The sequence below is a fragment of the Hemiscyllium ocellatum genome, chromosome 4 (genome assembly GCF_020745735.1).
Source record: "Hemiscyllium ocellatum isolate sHemOce1 chromosome 4, sHemOce1.pat.X.cur, whole genome shotgun sequence".
NCBI classification, from domain to species: Eukaryota; Metazoa; Chordata; class Chondrichthyes; order Orectolobiformes; family Hemiscylliidae; genus Hemiscyllium; species Hemiscyllium ocellatum.
This window is the reverse complement of record NC_083404.1, coordinates 124,977,895-124,995,613: the sequence shown is the minus strand read 5'-3', so window position 1 is coordinate 124,995,613 and position 17,719 is coordinate 124,977,895. Positions and strand designations below refer to the sequence as shown.

At 42.0% G+C, this 17,719-nt stretch overlaps 1 protein-coding gene across 5 annotated transcripts in view; it reads right to left on the bottom strand.

The window, feature by feature from the left end:
* The window catches only part of LOC132815087 (receptor-type tyrosine-protein phosphatase mu-like), an 888,844-nt gene that overhangs the window by 542,824 nt on the left and 328,301 nt on the right, over positions 1–17,719 (bottom strand). For all 5 annotated transcript variants that reach the window (XM_060823829.1, XM_060823832.1, XM_060823830.1 and 2 more), the window contains exon 5: positions 8,210–8,325. In XM_060823829.1, the coding sequence (XP_060679812.1) occupies positions 8,210–8,325 (116 nt within the window). The remainder of the gene's footprint in view (positions 1–8,209; positions 8,326–17,719) is intronic.

The following is a 17,719-nucleotide window of genomic DNA, read 5'->3' as shown; positions in this document are numbered from 1 at the left end:
TATCCAGTGTATTTTTGTAAATTGGGTATCAAATTGGCTTGGTCATAAAAGATTAAGGTAGTTATGGGGGTGTTTTTCTGACTGGAGATCTGTGACCAATAGGATTCCACAGAATCGGTTGTGGGACCTTTATTGCCTGTAATATATATAAATGATTTGGATGAAAATGTAGGAGATCTTATTAGTAAGTTTGCAGACAATAGGAAAGTTCAGCGGTTTTGGGGAGCAAGGAAGGTTACCAAAGAGTGATAGAGTTATACAGCATGGAAACAGACCATTTGGTCTAACTCATCAGTGCTGGCCAGATATTCTATCCTAACCACCTGATGAGGGAGCAGCGCTCTGAATGCTAGTGCTTCAAAATAAACCTGTTGGACTATAACCTGCCAGTCCAACACTGGCACCTCCAAATCATAACCACCATCGATGCCACTAACTGCTGCCTTAAAGTGGAGAGGATCTCCAAGAAGATTGTGCATATAGACACAGATGTCAAGTTTCGACAGAAATGCAGGAAAGCAGGAAAGATCCCAAAAGGATTACAGATCACGAACCTGCTCAAGTTGACCTACAACACAGACTACACAGAAACCTCTCGCAAACTCCTCAATCATCTCATGCACCAACTCTACAGCAGGTGCCACAACCTTGAAAGTAAGAAGGAGTCCACACACTCAGCCTACACCCAGGACACAGCAGTAAAGTTACAGGACATTGCCAAACAGGCAAGGCAACAAAACTATACCACGCACATGCACACCAAGAGCAAGAAACTGGAGAAACTTGGCATCACCACCACCAGCAGCCAAGCCCACCCTGGCACCACAGTGGATAATGGTATCACCGAGGGGAAGTTGATCGTCAACTTATCGGACCACACCCTTCAACCAGAAGAGATTGAAGTTCTTAGCAGAGGTCTCAATTTCTGCCCCACCATCAAAATGGACCCTTTGGTTCTTGCAACACATACAAAAGAGTTCACCAGATGAATGAGTCTCCGGAATTGTTCCAAGACTGGTTTCAATCAGACCAGTCATCACAGGGATCCATAGAAGAGCGACCAAAGAAGGAGTCAACTTGGACCTCACCGGAGAGCCGCTGCCCTGAGCTTGACATTTATGCTCAAACCATCAGGAAATATATAAATGCCAGATTCATCAGCTGTACCCACAAGGTAGAGCAAAACATCACCCATTCACAATGAAATGCCATCCATGCTCTCAAAACCAATCACAACATTGTCCTCAAACCAACAGATAAAGGAGGAGCCATCATCATTCAGAATAGAACAGATTACTGCAAGGAAGTGTTCAGACAACTGAACAACCAGGAACACTACAGGCAACTACCAGCTGATCCGACCACAGCACACCTACGAACTAAACTCATTGATCAGGACTTTGGATCTAGTCCTTCAGAGTTCCCTACATGCCCTCATCCTACATACTTCTCGCATATGACTTCTATTGCCTTCCAAAGATACACAAAACCAACACACCAGGACATCATATCAGGCAATGGGACCCCATGTGAGAACCTGTTTAGAATGTCCAAGGCATCTTGAAACCCATTGTTCAGGGGCCTCCCCAGCTTCTGTTGCGACACAACAGATTTCATACAAAAACTCAGCACCTACGGACCAGTCAAACCGGGAACATTCCTCATCACAATGGACGTTTCAGCACTTTACACCAGCATGCCCCACAATGACGGCATCGCGGCAACAGCCACAGTACCCAACACCAACAACTGCCAATCTCCGAGCACCATCCTACAACTCATCTGCTTTATCCTCGATCACAACGTCTTAACCTTTGACAACCAATTCTTCATCTAGACACATGGAACAGCCATGGGGACGAAATGTGCTCCTCAATATCCCAAGATTTTCATGCACAGGTTCGAACAAGACTTCTTCTCTTCTCAGGACCTCCAACCAACACTATACACCAGGTGCACTGATGACATTTTCTTCCTCTGGACACATGGTGAGGAGTCACTGAAACAACTACATAGTGGTATTATCGAGTTTCATCCCACCATCAAGTTCACCATCGACTATTCTCTAACATCAGTCTCATTCTTGAATACATGCATCTCCATCAAGAATGGGCACCTCAGCACCACACTCTACTGCAAACCCATGAATAACCTCATGATGCTACACTTTTCCAGCTTCCACCAAAACACATTAAAACAGCCATCCCTTATGGACAAGCCCTATGCATACACTGGATCTGTTCTGATGAGGAGGAACGTGACAGGCACCTGGAAGTACTCAAGAATGTCCTCATAAGAACGGGGTATGATGCTCAACTCATCGACCACTAGTTCTGACGTGCCACAGCAAGAAACTGGAATGACCTTCTCAGGAGACACACACGTGCTGCAAATGACAGGGTACCCTTTGTTGTTCAGTACTTCCTAGGAGCTGAAAAACTACGCCATGTTCGTTGCAGCTTGCAACACGTTATCAATGAGGATGAGCCAAGACCTTCCTCACACCGCTTGCCTTTAAACAACCATCAAACCTCAAACAGATCATTGTTTATAGCAAACTACCCGGCTCTCAGGACAATACTATACAACCTTGTCACGGTAGATGCTGCAAGAAATGTCAGAATGTTAACACAGATACCACTATTACGTGTGGGGACATCTCCCACCATGTATGTGGCAGGTACTCATGTGACTCAGCCAATGTTGTCTATCTCATATGCTGCAGACAAGGATACCCTGAGGCATGGTACATTGGCAAGACCAAGCAGAGACTGCGGCAACGGATGAATGGACACTGCACAATAATCAATAGACAGGAGTGTTCCCTCCCAGTCGGAGAACACTTCAGCGGTCCAGGACATTCGACCTCGGACATTCGGGTGATCGTCCTCCAAGGCGGACTTCATGACAGGCTACAATGCAAAGTGGCTGATCAGAGGCTGATAGCCAGGTTTGGTACCCATAGGGATTGGGACCTTGGGTTCATGTCACACTACAGGTGACCCCATTGCACTGCACACACACATACACACACACACCCACACTCCTACAGACCAATATACTCACAGACCCTCTCTCATATGCTCACAAATACACTCCCACACTCACACCCCACACGCACCCTCTCACAGAATTATACCTCTTTACACTCACACCAATATACACAATCTTTCACAGACACTCATAACTCCGCTACCCCCCAATCTCCCCCCATCCCCTACACACACACACACACACACACACGTTTGTGGGGTGAATTTATACTTGCAGAATTATATTTTACTTTGCTCAAACACTACATGGATCCATGTAAGATTCTGTGAATCCATGTTTTAGATTAGAATCAGTCTGAACATTGTGGCACAGACAGTCTCACACAGGACAACTCACATCTTCAATGCAATCTGGACCGACATGACACCAATTGTTAAAGTTCACTTGAGAATGTAACTTTTAAAAACGTTTTGCGATTTACATATGAAAGAACTGAAACCAACATGGTCAAATAATGAGAGACTTAACAAACAATCCAGGTCTTTTTCAATGTATAATTTCAGTTTCATCACACTGTAAACTTTTGCTATAAATTCTGTGTCTTACAATCTTATTCTCCACAACCACCTGATAAAGGAGCAACGCTCTGAAAGCTAGTGCTCCCAAATAAACCTGTTGGATTATAACCTGGTGTTGTGTGATTTTTAACTTTGTAACCTAGTCTAGTTCCATTTGGCCCATTTCCTATTCACATATCCATCCAGATGCCTTTTAAATGTTGTAATTGTATCCACCTCCACCACCTCTTCTAGTAGCTTATTCCATGCAAACACCTGCATGAAAAAATTGCATGTCCCTCTTAAATCTTTTCCCAAAGGATACAGCAGGATATAGATCAGTTGGAGAGTTGGTTGGAGAAATGGTGGATGGAGTTTAATCTGGACAAGTGTGAGGTAATGCATTTTGGGAGGTCAAATGCAAGAGGAAAGAACACAGTAAATGGCCGGACACTTAGGAATACTGACAATACAGAGGGATTTTGTAGTCCAAGTCCATATCTCCCTCAAAGTGGCAACCCAAATGAATAAGATGGTGAAGAAGGCATAGGGCATTCCTGCCTTCATCAGTCAGGACACTGAGAATAAAAGTTGGCAAGTCATGTTGCAGCTGTATAAGACTTCAGTTAGGCCGCATTTAGAGTATTATATGCAATTTTAGTCCCTGCACTGTTGGAATATGGTGGGAGGCATTGCAGAGGGTGCAAAAGACATTTACCAGGATGTTGCCTGGATTGAAGTGTATTAACTAGAAGAAGAGGTTAGACAAACTTGGATTGCTTTCGTGAGAGTGTTCAAGGCCATAAAGGCGACCAGATAAAAGTATATAAATATAAGAGATATGGATAGGGTGGACAATTAGCATCTTTTCCGCACAGTGGAAATGTCAAATACTAGGTTTAAGGTGAGAGGGGGAAAGTTGAGAAGAGATGTGTGAGGAAGGGTTTTTACATTGAGGGTGCTAGATGCATGGGATGTGCTGCCAGTAGAAGCAGACACATGAACAAGCAGGGAATAGAGGGAGATGGACCATGTGCAGGCAGATGGGTTAGGTTTAGAATGGCATCATGGTCAGTACAGACATAGTGGAGCAAAGGGCCTGTTCCTCTGCTATACAGTTCAATGTTCCATGTTCTAGACCAATTTTCCAAACATTGAGCCATAGCCTTGAATGGTGAGTCATGGGTTTAGATTAGAGATTAGAGATTATTTACAGTGTGGAAACAGGCCCTTCGGCCCAACAAGTCCACACCGACCCGCCGAAGCACAACCCACCCGTACCCTTACATTTACCCCCTACCTAACACTACGGGCAATTTAGCATGGCCAATTCACTTGACCCACACATCTTTGGACTGTGGGAGGAAACCGGAGCACCCGGAGGAAACCCATGCAGACACGGGGAGAACGTGCAAACTCCACACAGTCAGTCGCTTGAGTCGGGAATTGAACCCGGGTCTCAGGCGCTGTGCGGCAGCAGTGCTAACCACTGTGCCACTGTGTCACCCACAAGTTTAAGTTCTACTCATAAGGCAATGTTAAAGACAGCAACACAACTTTAACCTGGTATTATGGCTTCAAGAACATTACATAAAGAGCAGATCATCTGGCCACGTTTCATTAATGCTTATGGGAGTTGCTATGTGCAATTTAACTGCCACATTTTCTACACTGTAATAGTGATTACTTTTCAGTATTCCTCCATGGGATATAAAGCCACTTTGACCTGTCATGAGGTTGTGAAAAGAGCTATATTCATGCAAATTTTTCCCTTTGAATGTGTAGAGGGATAGCAATCAAGAAAGGTCCCCAGTTTCATTTCCCTCCCTAACTCAGAGAAACTGAGACAAATTAAATATCTGCCAGAGTTCATCTGAAAATCTACATGTGGATTTTGAAAGCTAAAAAAAAACCGTTTAATTTAAAATGAACCCAAAGGACACAATTTAGTAAATGTAGTGTATGTATCTACTTCAGAACTCAAAGGGATCTATTAAAATATTAATATTCTTACAACAGAAAGACATCAATAATGCCTGTTTTGAGATACACAGTAAAGACCTATCATGGCTTGCAAAATGGTCACTAGTGCCAGACAGGCTACTCAAGACTTAACAAGCAGCAACCTACATGTCACTTCTTCCTTATTACTCCTCATGTATCTTCCACGCTCACTCAGTGATTGCCTTCTTTCTCAGCTTCACAGCAGTACATCAGGTTGGTGATTCAGCAGTTATGTAGTGAGGCTGTGACAACAGCTACAGTGCTTTAAACACCAAAGTAGTGAGGCCGATTTAAAAGCTGATTTTTTTCATTACCACTATTTCTATTTAAAATAGAAAAAAAAAACTTTCATGCAGACTAAAATGTTCTATAATAGTTTCATCACTGAACACCAAAATCTCCTAAAAGAGTATACATTACAAATATGCAATAAATTGGAATTAAATGTAACAAATACATCTGATGTGACATTCGCACCATCAGCATCATCATTTAATGGTACTCTTTGTATTGTCTGACCTCTTCCTCTCCTCTAAGTGGTTGTTTATTATTAGGACACAATCTTCAGCTCTCAGTGTCCACATAAATCAACGTTAGCTAATTTAGTAAAATTCTGTCTAGGATGAGGAATTTCAATTATGTTAATCCACAGGCACTGAGTTTTTCCTCCATTCATAAATTATAAGGAATTGTTCAAAGTGATGAGGTTAAATAGTGTAAATAGAGAGAAATGGTTTCCAGTGCTAGAACAACCATGAAAAATAGAGCAAGTGGGTTTATTATAAGGTAAGGTTTGCCTCCACTGGGACATTTTACTGGTTGCGCCCTGTACCTGAGTGTGGATATCATGGTATTAAGGGATTCAACAGATGTTTATTACAATCAGTTATAAACAAAAAATACATAGAACATAGAACAATACAGCGCAGAACAGGCCCTTCAGCCCTCGATGTTGCGCCAACCTGTGAACTATTCTCAGCTGACCCCCTCCACACTATCCCATCATCATCCATGTGCTTATCCAAGGATTGTTTAAATCTCCCTTATGTGGCTGAGTTAATTAGCATGTAGGGCATTCCACACCCTTACCATTCTCTGAGTAAAGAACCTGCCTCTGACATCTGTCTTAAATCGATCACCCCTCAAATTGTAGTTATGCCCCCTCATACAAGCTGACGTCATCATCCTAGGAAAAAGACTCTCACTGTCTACCCTATCTAATCCTCTGATCATCTTGTATGTCTCTGTCAAATCCCCTCTCAGCCTTCTTCTTTCCAATGAGAACATATCACATGGAATAGTGCATGGACTAATATTCAGCAAATAGATTACAAAAAGGAGCAAGTGTCCAGTAGTGAGTAATCCTGGAGTAAGGAGGCATATGATACTTTTATATCCTCTGGTCACATGCTATGATATGGTGTTGATATCGTCATCATATCTCTTATAGATTTACTGATATATTGACCTTGAGACATATCACAATGTGCCTTTTTTTGTTTAGGAAAGGCCCTTGAAGGAATAAGAATCACTTGATCACTGAGCCATTAAAATCTTGAAGTCACTGCCAAAAAGCAAATTGATTATATTCATAAAGAGAAAGCATTTCTATCCTATTTAAAAAGTGTTTTTTCCTGGAGCATCAGAGGCTGAACGATGACCTTATAGAGGTTTATAAAATCATGAGGGGCATGGATAGGATAAATAAACAAAGTCTTTTCCCAGGGATGGGGAGTCCAGAACTAGAGGGCATAGGTTTAGGGGAGAGGGGAAAGAAATAAAAGGGACCTAAGGGGCAACTTTTTCACACAGAGGGTGGTATGTGTATGGAATGAGTTGCCAGTGGAAGTGGTGGAGGCTGGTACAATTGCAATATTTAAAAGACATCTGAACTGGTATATGAATAGGAAGGGTTTGGAGGGATATGGGCCAGGTGCTGGCAAATGGAACTAGATTAGGTTGGAATGTCTGCATGGACAAGTTGGACCGAAGGATCTGTTTCCGTACTGTACATCTCTATGACCCAAGACTCTATTGGAGTGGATTGTATCGTTCATACACAGAACCTACATAAGCACATACATCCCAATGACCAGCAGCTCATATCAAACAACATGTTTCTTTGGCTGTTCTCACCAAGCAGTGTGCTGACTTAGCCAGCCCATGCTTGGAAAACTCAGAGCAACGTGCCCAGAATTAGATGCAATTCTTGTGCTTGGACAATATTTACAGAACATTCCCAAATGTGCGAAGAGTTATGCTAACCATCAACTTAAGATTAAACCAATGTTTGTTAGTCAAGCTTGCAATGTGACTCACTTGCGTTTGCTAGAAATAACATAAAGTTATATGCGAAGACCACCAGGCAAAGGGAATTTGTCCAGACATTGCACCTTTTCAATCAAATAAAAGCATTGGTACAACTGCTCCCTGTTGTATTTTCCATGCCATTGTGTTGTCCAATTATTCTGTTTGCCAACCATTCTGTGCCAACTTTCACCTGCAGTCTAAGTTGCTGTTCCTTTAAAATGTGATATTCTTGCATTGCTCATGGTGTATGCAAGGGGATAAGCTTTGACAGCATGTCTCCTGTTCAGCAATATCAGAGGTCTGTGCTACCAAGTGACTGTCAATATCATTTAATTCTTTTTTACCTGTAGCCACAGTTTGTCAGAGAAAGTGGTCTGTCCATTGGCCATACATTGGAAAGTCGCATTCTGCCCAGCATTAACTTCCACATTTTGCAGGCGACGGAAATGAGGAGATTTGGCTGAGGAGAAGAAGAAGAAGAAAGTTAAATGTGTTTTCAACAAGATTCAAAAAACAATGACAGTACATCACAGCCCATGTGCAATATTCTGGGAATCGTGTTGATTTTCCAGCCCATGTCACTTAAGAATATGCTCAGAATTCGTTCACAGAGACTTAAACATTTTTATACAAGGAATACTAAATGCAAGTGTCGGAAGCAATTAAGACAGCAAATGAAATGTTGGCTTTTATTGCAAGGGACAAGAGGATAAAGAAGTCATGCACCTCTACAGGGCTTTGATAAAATTAAATCTAGAATATAGTGTGCAGTTTTGGAGTCCGTGTTTAAGAAAGGAGCTATCCTGGGATATTTAGGAACTCTGCTGTATGGGTTCATTAAGGAATGAGAAGGTTGAAGGGCTGGGAAAATTGGGTCTGTAATCTCTAACATTTAGAATAGGTGGTGACCTCATTGAAACATTTAAGAAAGGGCTTGCCTCGGTAAATAACAAGAGGTGTTTACCCATGGCTAAAAACTGTAGAACATGAGGACACAATCTCAGAGTATTGGGCCAATCATTTCAAACTGAGATGAGCAAAATGTTTTTCTCTCAAAAGACAGTGACTCTTTGGAATTCTACATCCTAACAGGTTGTAGACGTTCCAATATCAAATGTATTTAAGGCTGTGCGTAGATAGATTTTTGGTCATTTGGCGAATCGGGGGAATGGGGAGTGGGCTAAAAGCGGAGTTGATGCCCAAGATCAGCCATTATTGTATTGAATAATGGAGCAGGCTGGACAGCCCATGTGGTCTCATCCTGCAGCTAATTCTCTTCCTCTTCAATTTGAATGATGGTTACAAATATTTTCCTTCAAAGTTTGAAGATTATGTGCAAGGTTAACTGTGTTTTCACTCCATAAATGCTGCCAGATCTTCTGAGCAACCCAGCTGCCTCTTATTTTGTTTCTCATATCCAATGACCATAGTGTTTGGCCTTTGTTGCACTAGTCTCTCTCAACTTCATCCACAGAGTCAAAGGAATACACAGACAAAGGCAATCCAGAGGTCTGGATTCAGAAGATCCTGCCATATCATTCATTACTTTCACAGCACAAGGGAAAGGATTCTATCAGTAACGGTTCAACATGGGATCATAGGGAGAGGCTGAACACGCTGGGGCTGTTTTCCCTGGAGCGTCGGAGGCTGAGGGGTGACCTTATAAAGGTTTACAAAATTATGAGGGGCATGGATAGGATAAATAGGCAAAGTCTTTTCCCTGGGGTCGGGGAGTCCAGAACTAGAGGGCATTGGTTTAGAGTGAGAGGGGAAAGATATAAAAGAGACTTAAGAGGCAACTTTTCCACACAGAGGGTGGTACGTGTATGGAATGAGCTGCCAGAGGAAGTGGTGGAGGCTGGTACAATTGCAACATGTAAGAGGCATTTGGATGGGTATATGAATAGGAAGGGTTTGGAGGGATATGGGCCAGGTGCTGGCAGGTGGGATATTTGGTCGGCATGGATGGGTTGAATTGAAGGGTCTGTTTCCATGCTGTACATCTGTATGACTCTATGTACTGATAATGTAACATCACATGACCAACAGAGATCTTGTGGAAGAGACACAGGTTGATCAATTTGGTGTTAGCATGTTATTTGCTGTTAAAATGTACCTAGATTATTGTAGAATCATCTAAAACAAGGCACCAAACACCATTCTCATCACACCAACCCAAAGAGGAAGCAATGATTACAGTCTTCTTTGGATTATGAATGTATTCATGTACACATCTCTACATGAACACTGAGCTTTGAGTGGGTGTTCACAGTAAGCTGTGCTATTGTTGCGGGATACTCAGTGTCAGAGGGACTCATTGATAAGTCTACCTACGCGACATAAACACAGCAAGGTTGACTTTTCAATCCTAATGGTAAAGCAGTGGGCTCACAAAGCAGCAAAGTCAATGCCTTCTGATATGAAGGGAACTGGGCTCTCTTTGAATGAGTTTGCCAAGCCAACTTCTTTATGTATTCACAGGCAACTCTCACCTAGGATTGGACCTTCTGCTGAAAGCTTGCTGCTGTCATAGCATATGAGGGAGTGAAGACATAATGCACAGTAACGACACTTAAGTATTGAATATGGTACTTAAAGGGGAGACTTTATTGTTTTTGGGAGAATACAGCTGAAACATGGATTAACAATTAAGGCCGAGAACCTTCATTTTAGGATGTTGGTTTGGAGAGAGATGTTTCTGGCAAGAAAGGATTGGGGAGGAAGGAAAAGGATTGAATGAACAAGCGTCCATGTGTTCATCAGCCGCTATTTTTTTATTCCAGTGTGGCCTTCCCACAGAAGAACTAAAATGTCTACTTGTCAGCACATGTCAGACACATCAAAACAAAACAAGCAATCAAAAGAGATCAGAATGTAGGTGAATTAATCCAGAAATTCATAGTACCGAGAAAAGTTTGCATCCTGCAATTTACTATCTCTCACCCAATTAAACAGAGACTTTGCCAACATTTAGACCATAGAATCCATAGACTTCACACAGTATGGAAGCAGGCCATTTGGCCCATCAGGTCCACACCAACCGTCCAAACAGCATCCCACCCAGACCCAGCCCTCTACCCTATCTCTGTAAGCTTACATTTCCATGGCTAATCCACCGAGCCTGCACATCCTTGGACACTATGGGCAATGTAGCATGGCCAATCCACCTAACCTGTACATCTTTGGATTGTGGGAGGAAACCAGAGCACCCAGAGGAAACCTGCACAGACACAGAGAGAATGTGCAAACTCTATGCAGACAGTCGCCCAATGGTGAGTTTCCTAAGTGTTTTACAATTGCCAATAGCATAACCTATATAATTCATTGCCACTTCAAACTGCATTGTTAAATTAATATTTAATGTTGTGAACCCAAAGATGCAAACTTAAAATGCAATGTAGGTGCATGGCACATATTCATCTGCTTATGTATAATGGGATACAGGATGAACTCTTCAGGCACCCTGAATGACACACCAGAGCACCCGGAGGAAACCCACGCAGACACAGGGAGAACGTGCAAACTCCACACAGTCAGTCACCTGAGGCGGGAATTGAACCCGGGTCACTGGCGCTGTGAAACAGCAGTGCTAACCACTGTGCCACCGTGCCGCCCAGCGGTTGGAGGCATTCAGTAAATATAGTTACTGAGCCTATTGCAGTTCATCATCCCAAAGTATTTCAGATACTTAGCTCAGTTGGCTGAATAGCTTGCGACTCAGATTGACACCAACAACACAGGTTCAATCGCAAACCTGCTGAGGTGACCATGAAAGTCCTGCCTTCTCAACCTTTCCTTGTCCTGAGGCATGGAGACATTCAGATTAACCACCATCAGTCATCTCTCTCTCTCTCGTAAGAGAGAGCATCCCAATGGGACGATGGCGACTTACTCTTTGCCTTACTTCATACATGATTTAAAATGATTTGCCGATCAGGTAAAGGATAGGCCACAACAAGCAATGAAATTAATAACCAGTTAATCAATTTTCTTTTGCCCTCAGTGGAGGGGCAATAATTGAGGAATGTGTGCCTTGTCTTTAAATGAGTTCACATTTAAGGACTCTGTGTGCTGTGTTGTGGCTCTGGCTGTCAGTTAGTTGCCTGTGAGTCTTCAAGCTATACCCTTGGAAATCAGTCAGTTAGCTGTAATGTCTACCTCATAACTTGTGATGCCTTTACTATATTAAACTAACCCACAGAATTGAACAATCTCTGATGGCCAAATGATTGCTAGATCATTATCATTGAGGTGACATGATGAACAGCAGTTGAAAGCCTCACAGCGAAGTATATCACTTGTGAACAGTCAGTCAGCATGCGAGTGTGCAGGTACAGAAAAGAACTGTTTTGGATTGCACTAAACTGCATGAGAAAAACCTTGATCTCTTTGTTAATGAGACCATTGGAGAGTGTTGCAAATGTGTTGCTGGAAAAGCGCAGCAGGTCAGGCAGCATCCAAGGAGCAGGAGAATCGACGTTTCGGGCATGAGCCCTTCTTCAGAAATGAAGAAGAAGGGCTTATGCCCGAAACGTCGATTCTCCTGCTCCTCAGATGCTGCCTGACCTGCTGCGTTTTTCCAGCAACACATTTTCAGCTCTGATCTCCAGCATCTGCAGTCCTCACTTTCTCCATTGGAGAGTGTTGTTAACACATCATGCTGGTAAGCAAACAAATTTCTATAAAGATGCCAGTTTAACTCACGTGAGAAAAGGGGCAGTATGGTGGCTCAATGGTTAGCACTGCTGCCTCACAGCACCAGGGGCCAGGGTGCGATTCCAACCTCAGGCGACTGTCTGTGTGGAGTTTGCAACATCTCTCTATGTCTGCGTGGGTTTCCTCCGGGTGCTCCGGTTTCCTCCCACAATCCAAAGTTGTGCAGGTTCGGGAAATTGGCCATGTTAAATTGCCCATAGTGTTCAGGCATGTGTAGGTTAGGTGCATTAGTCAGGGGTAAATATAGGATAGGGAATGGGTCTGGGTGGGTTAGTCTTCAGACTGACGGAGTGAACTTGTTGGGCCAAAAGGCCTGTTTCCACACTGTAGGGATTCTATGAGACCCTGGTCTACAAGTCCTTAGTGAGGCCACACTTGGAATATTGTGACCAGTTCTGGTCACCCTACTATAGGAAAGATACAGAGGCTTTGGAGAGGGTGCAAAGAAGGTTTACCAGGATGCTGCCTGGACTGGAGGGCTTGCCTTATGAAGAAAGGTTGAATAAGCTCGGACTTCTCTGTCTGGAGAGAAGGAGGAAGAGAGGAGACCTAATCAAGGTGTACAAGATAATGAGAGGAATAGATAGAGTCAATAGCCAGAGACGTTTCCCCAAGGCAGGATTAAGTGGTACGAGGGGTTGTTGTTTTAAGATATTAGGAGAAAGGTATGGAGGAGACGTCAGAGGTAGGTTCTTTATGCAGAGAGTTGTGAATGCACTGTGGTGGTGGAAGCAGAGTCATTGGGGACATTTAAACGCCTCACTAACACATGGATAGCAGTGAGTTGAGGGGTGCGTAGGTTAAGTTATTATATTTTATGTTAGGATTAAACCTCGGCACAACATCATAGGACAAATGGCCTGTTCTGTGCTATACGTTGCTATGTTCTATGTTCTATGATTCTATGAAAAAAGGCTTGTGCCAGATCAACAACATGCAAGAGAAGGTCAAAGGTACCTTGTCAGATTGTCCACAATATTCTCTAGTTAAAACTGGGACACAGCAGACTTCCTAACAGAATTCAAACTGCTTAGCCAACAGTCAAAGCAATGATTTCCAGATTAAGGAGTGCCCAATGCAGAAAAGCAAGGTATTTAAGTATTAATTGAAAACAAAGATCAAGATGGATTTATCATGTCAGGAGAAACAGCTGAAATATCCCAAAATATATTTTTGTGAAAAGAACCCTGAAAGATATGGACCATATTAAGGCAAATTTGGTGTCACATTAAGCTCCTGGATTTATTGTCTAGAATTCATGCCATTTTTATAAAAGCCAACCATTTTGAGAGCAGATGTAGAGAAAAAGTTTCATCATGGGACTTTTCAGATGGGAGCTGGCAAAAAGAATCAAAGAACTGTGAAAGCTGGAAATCAGAAAGGAAAACAGAAATCGCTGGAAAAACTCACCAGGTTTGAATGGTTCTAAAGAGGTGTTAACTCTGCTTTCTCTCTCCACAGATGCTGATACACCTGCCGAGATTCTCCAGCAATTGCTATTTTTTGTCACAAAATATATTGTTGAATAAGTTACCACATCTGTGGAAGATTCTCAGACACATTTGTGAGACAATCAATGACTGAAACCATTGAACAGCTACTGAAGGATGATCATAAGTACAAACCAATCCTTGCAGGTTGATGTAGCTTACAGGACTAAAGAGCAAATTCATCAGTTCAGGCAATTGCGAGAATACGCAGACATAACGAGACACATAGAAGGTATAGCCATCTGCATACCCAGCTCTCAAACAATTTTGCAAGGCATGTGGCCATTGGCAAAGACAACGCACCAGAGCAAAGGCTGATGTAGGTACAAAGAGCTGGGCACTGGCCCAAACAGACCGCACACAAAGATTGCCTTCAAGCTAGAGTGGAGACCATCTGGTCTCCCACCAAAGGCATAAACACAAAATGACTGACAATCTAGAATCTGATAATGTGCTTAGTTAGATAAAAAGAGGCAAGCACATGTTTCACACCATCAGTCTTGTGGATAACATCCATGTCATCACAACAACCGAAAGTGTTTCTGACAATTAAAATAATTTGTCCTCAGAAAGCTGGTACCAAAGGTTAATTGAGGGGCAAGTGCCAACTTACAGTGTTTATAAATGCTTTAATAAAATATACACACACATTCTCACGGACACAGCAAACCATGAGGAACCTATGAATGTGAAAATTTGAACATGCAACGGTTCATCATTTCCATGAGCAGGATCAATAGGACTAGACTGGAGCTACAATCAATTCCACTGGAGGTTGCAGTGTTTTATATTGTACACACTCCTGGAGCAGTAACTGCAGATATAACAGCATGCTGTGACCTCATACACTCATCACAATCCATGGTATCAGTGAGGCATTAGAAAGACAAGCTGCCATAGATCATTCAAGAAACACTTGCTGCACTGAATATGAAGAAAAGTGAAATATTTCACTTTCTTCTGAATTAAAGGTGAAAAAAATCAACTCTCTGACGTGGAGACAAATGAAAGGTCAGGGTCAAAGGCTAACCAGCAAACTCAGGATAAATCAAAACTAGAGAATACCCACCTCTAGGATGATGATGCACAGCAAAAAATCACCAAATATTCTCAGATAGCACCTTTCAAACCCACAATCACTTCTATCAATAAGGACAAGGGCAGTAGACACATGGGAACACCACCACCTTCCAGTTCCCCTCTAAGCCACTCGCCACCCTGACTTGGAAATATGTCACTGTTCCTTCACTGTGGCTGGGTCAAAATCCTGGAATACTCTCCCTAATGGCATTGCGGGTCAACCCACACCAGGTGGAGTACAGTGAGTTCAAGAAGGGAGCTCACCACCACCTTCTCAAGGTCAACTAGGGACAGGCAATAAATGCTGGCCAGCCCACGTCCCACAAATGAATAAATAAAAAAAAAAGATGGAGGCAATACCAGAGCGTAGACAGAGTTCAGGGCATTTGAAGAGAGTGGATGTACAAAACCATTCAATAACATCATGATTAGAGCCTGGCATATTACAGGTTACAGTACGTAAGTGTATCTAGTATTAATATACAATAAACAGAGTACTAAAGAAGCTTAAGGCTAGAGACAGTTCTTTACTATGCCTTGTCCTCCAACAGTCTTTAACCCAAACTCATGGTTGTTGGCATGAAATCACATGACAAAAGAATCAGATATGAACAAATGTGTGTCAAAGAGATAGATTTTAAGGATTATCAGGAAGGCCGGGAGATAGGAAGGTCGCAAGTTAAATTCATGTTCCTATTATATTAACTGATGCATGAGGTTTTGACATGATATTTGCACATCAGGGAGCAATGGCATAAACACAGCCCTTTCCAAATCTTTTGATGAATCAGTCAAGAAGAAACATAAGCAAAAATAGGACCTGACTAGTTCAGGATATTTTACATATAAATTGCCAAGGCTGCAAGTTGAACACCCTAATCTATCCCAGTTGATTTTATTGTTTTAGTGGTCTATTTGCCAGCTTTTTAAAAATTTTACGTGTTTGTCGTCTGCTTCTGCAATTTCTTTTAAAAACCTGCAATATTTGTGCTGGTTTCAAATTAACTTGCAGGATAATATTCAGGCAATGCCTCAACCAATTTCTTCATTTCACCAAGTTTAAAACAAGAATGGTTCCACACCAAAAACATGGTTCTGAGGGAAGTGTCCCCGGACCCGAAACGTTAACTCTGATTTTTCTTCATAGGTGCTGCCAGATCTGCTCAATTTCTCCAACAATTTCTGTGTTTGTTTCTGATTTAAAGCAGTCTTTTTTTTAATGGTTCTACAACCACTTGCCCAGTAACTCCTTCTTCAGTCTCCTTATGTTGTCTAACATTTCTTTCTTCCAGCCGCCCCATCTTCAATGTGCCCTTGCACTGCAAAAACTCCTGTAAATAAATTGAGTCTTCATCCTTTTAATTCCCTATTTGGGCACATAACTTCACCCCCAGCTATCACAGCAATTTCAGGCATTTCCAAAAGGGGTTCCAGGAACAAAAATGCTCCTATATAACCCCTTTATCATGTTTCAACTTAAAACTAAGTAACAGTAAAGCTTAAGTTTTCAACAAGATGGTTAGTTCATTGGTTAGTTAAGTGAAAAGGATATTTGCCAATACAAACATAAACAAACGTTTAAGGTAGGTACTGATAGAGGATACTTATAAACATGCAAGATCAGTCTCTAAGATCAGCCTGTAGCTGAAAGGTTTCTCATTCTAAAGCTAAGAGACTGACAATTAATGTCAGATAAAGTAGCTGTGATGGCATCTGTAGTCAAATAGTCAGTGTTTGTTTGTGCAGATAGACTCATCAGGCCAGGCGAATCTGGGGGAGGAAAATTTGATTTCTTGTTCTTCATTAGATCTGCAGTTACAATATTTGCAGGTTGTCTGGACTCTTTCATTGAGACAGCAGTTGGTTTCTGAATTCCTCACTTTCTTGTGCTCTCGCCGGCTAAGAACCCGCGCTCTCTGATCTTGTTTCTCAGAGATCTTCCTGAGGGGTCTGCAGAAAATGGTTTTCCCAAACTGTCTTTATCAGAACCAAAGCAAAATGGCTGCAATGTTATTTTCAAATGAGCCATTGATCCACCGGGAAAAGAATTTAATTATCTTGAAATCTTTTCCGGTCTCTTGTTCTACTGGAAGATTTTAATTCTCACACCCTCAGAAGGACTCATTGCATTGACCAAAGGTTAATTTAATTCTAAATGTCTCCTTTTGTACTTGATGTTCAGATAAGACATCTCAGTAGACTTTGAACCACCTCAATGCAACAGACAGTCGTTTGCTGTGACTTACATCTTGAAAGGACTTCTGAAGCTTAACTTAGATGTTTGCTTTTCAAATTACAGATTTTAAAGCAGAAATGTTCTTTTAACTGTTTTTCACTTAAAAATGAACAATATTGGAATGGCACAGTTGTGACACAAGCAAATCCCTTTAAGTTTGACTGCAGCTGTTTTAAGTTTTGATGCTTGCAAGATTCCCTTGCCTATCTCTGAGTTTGGTGGACATGCTGAAATTTTATTTGAATGATTTATTTTGCTGGAAACAAGACAGAAGAAGAAAGTTCTAATAACTGAAGGAGGGGGAAGGGTCTGCATACACAAGAATTTCTGAG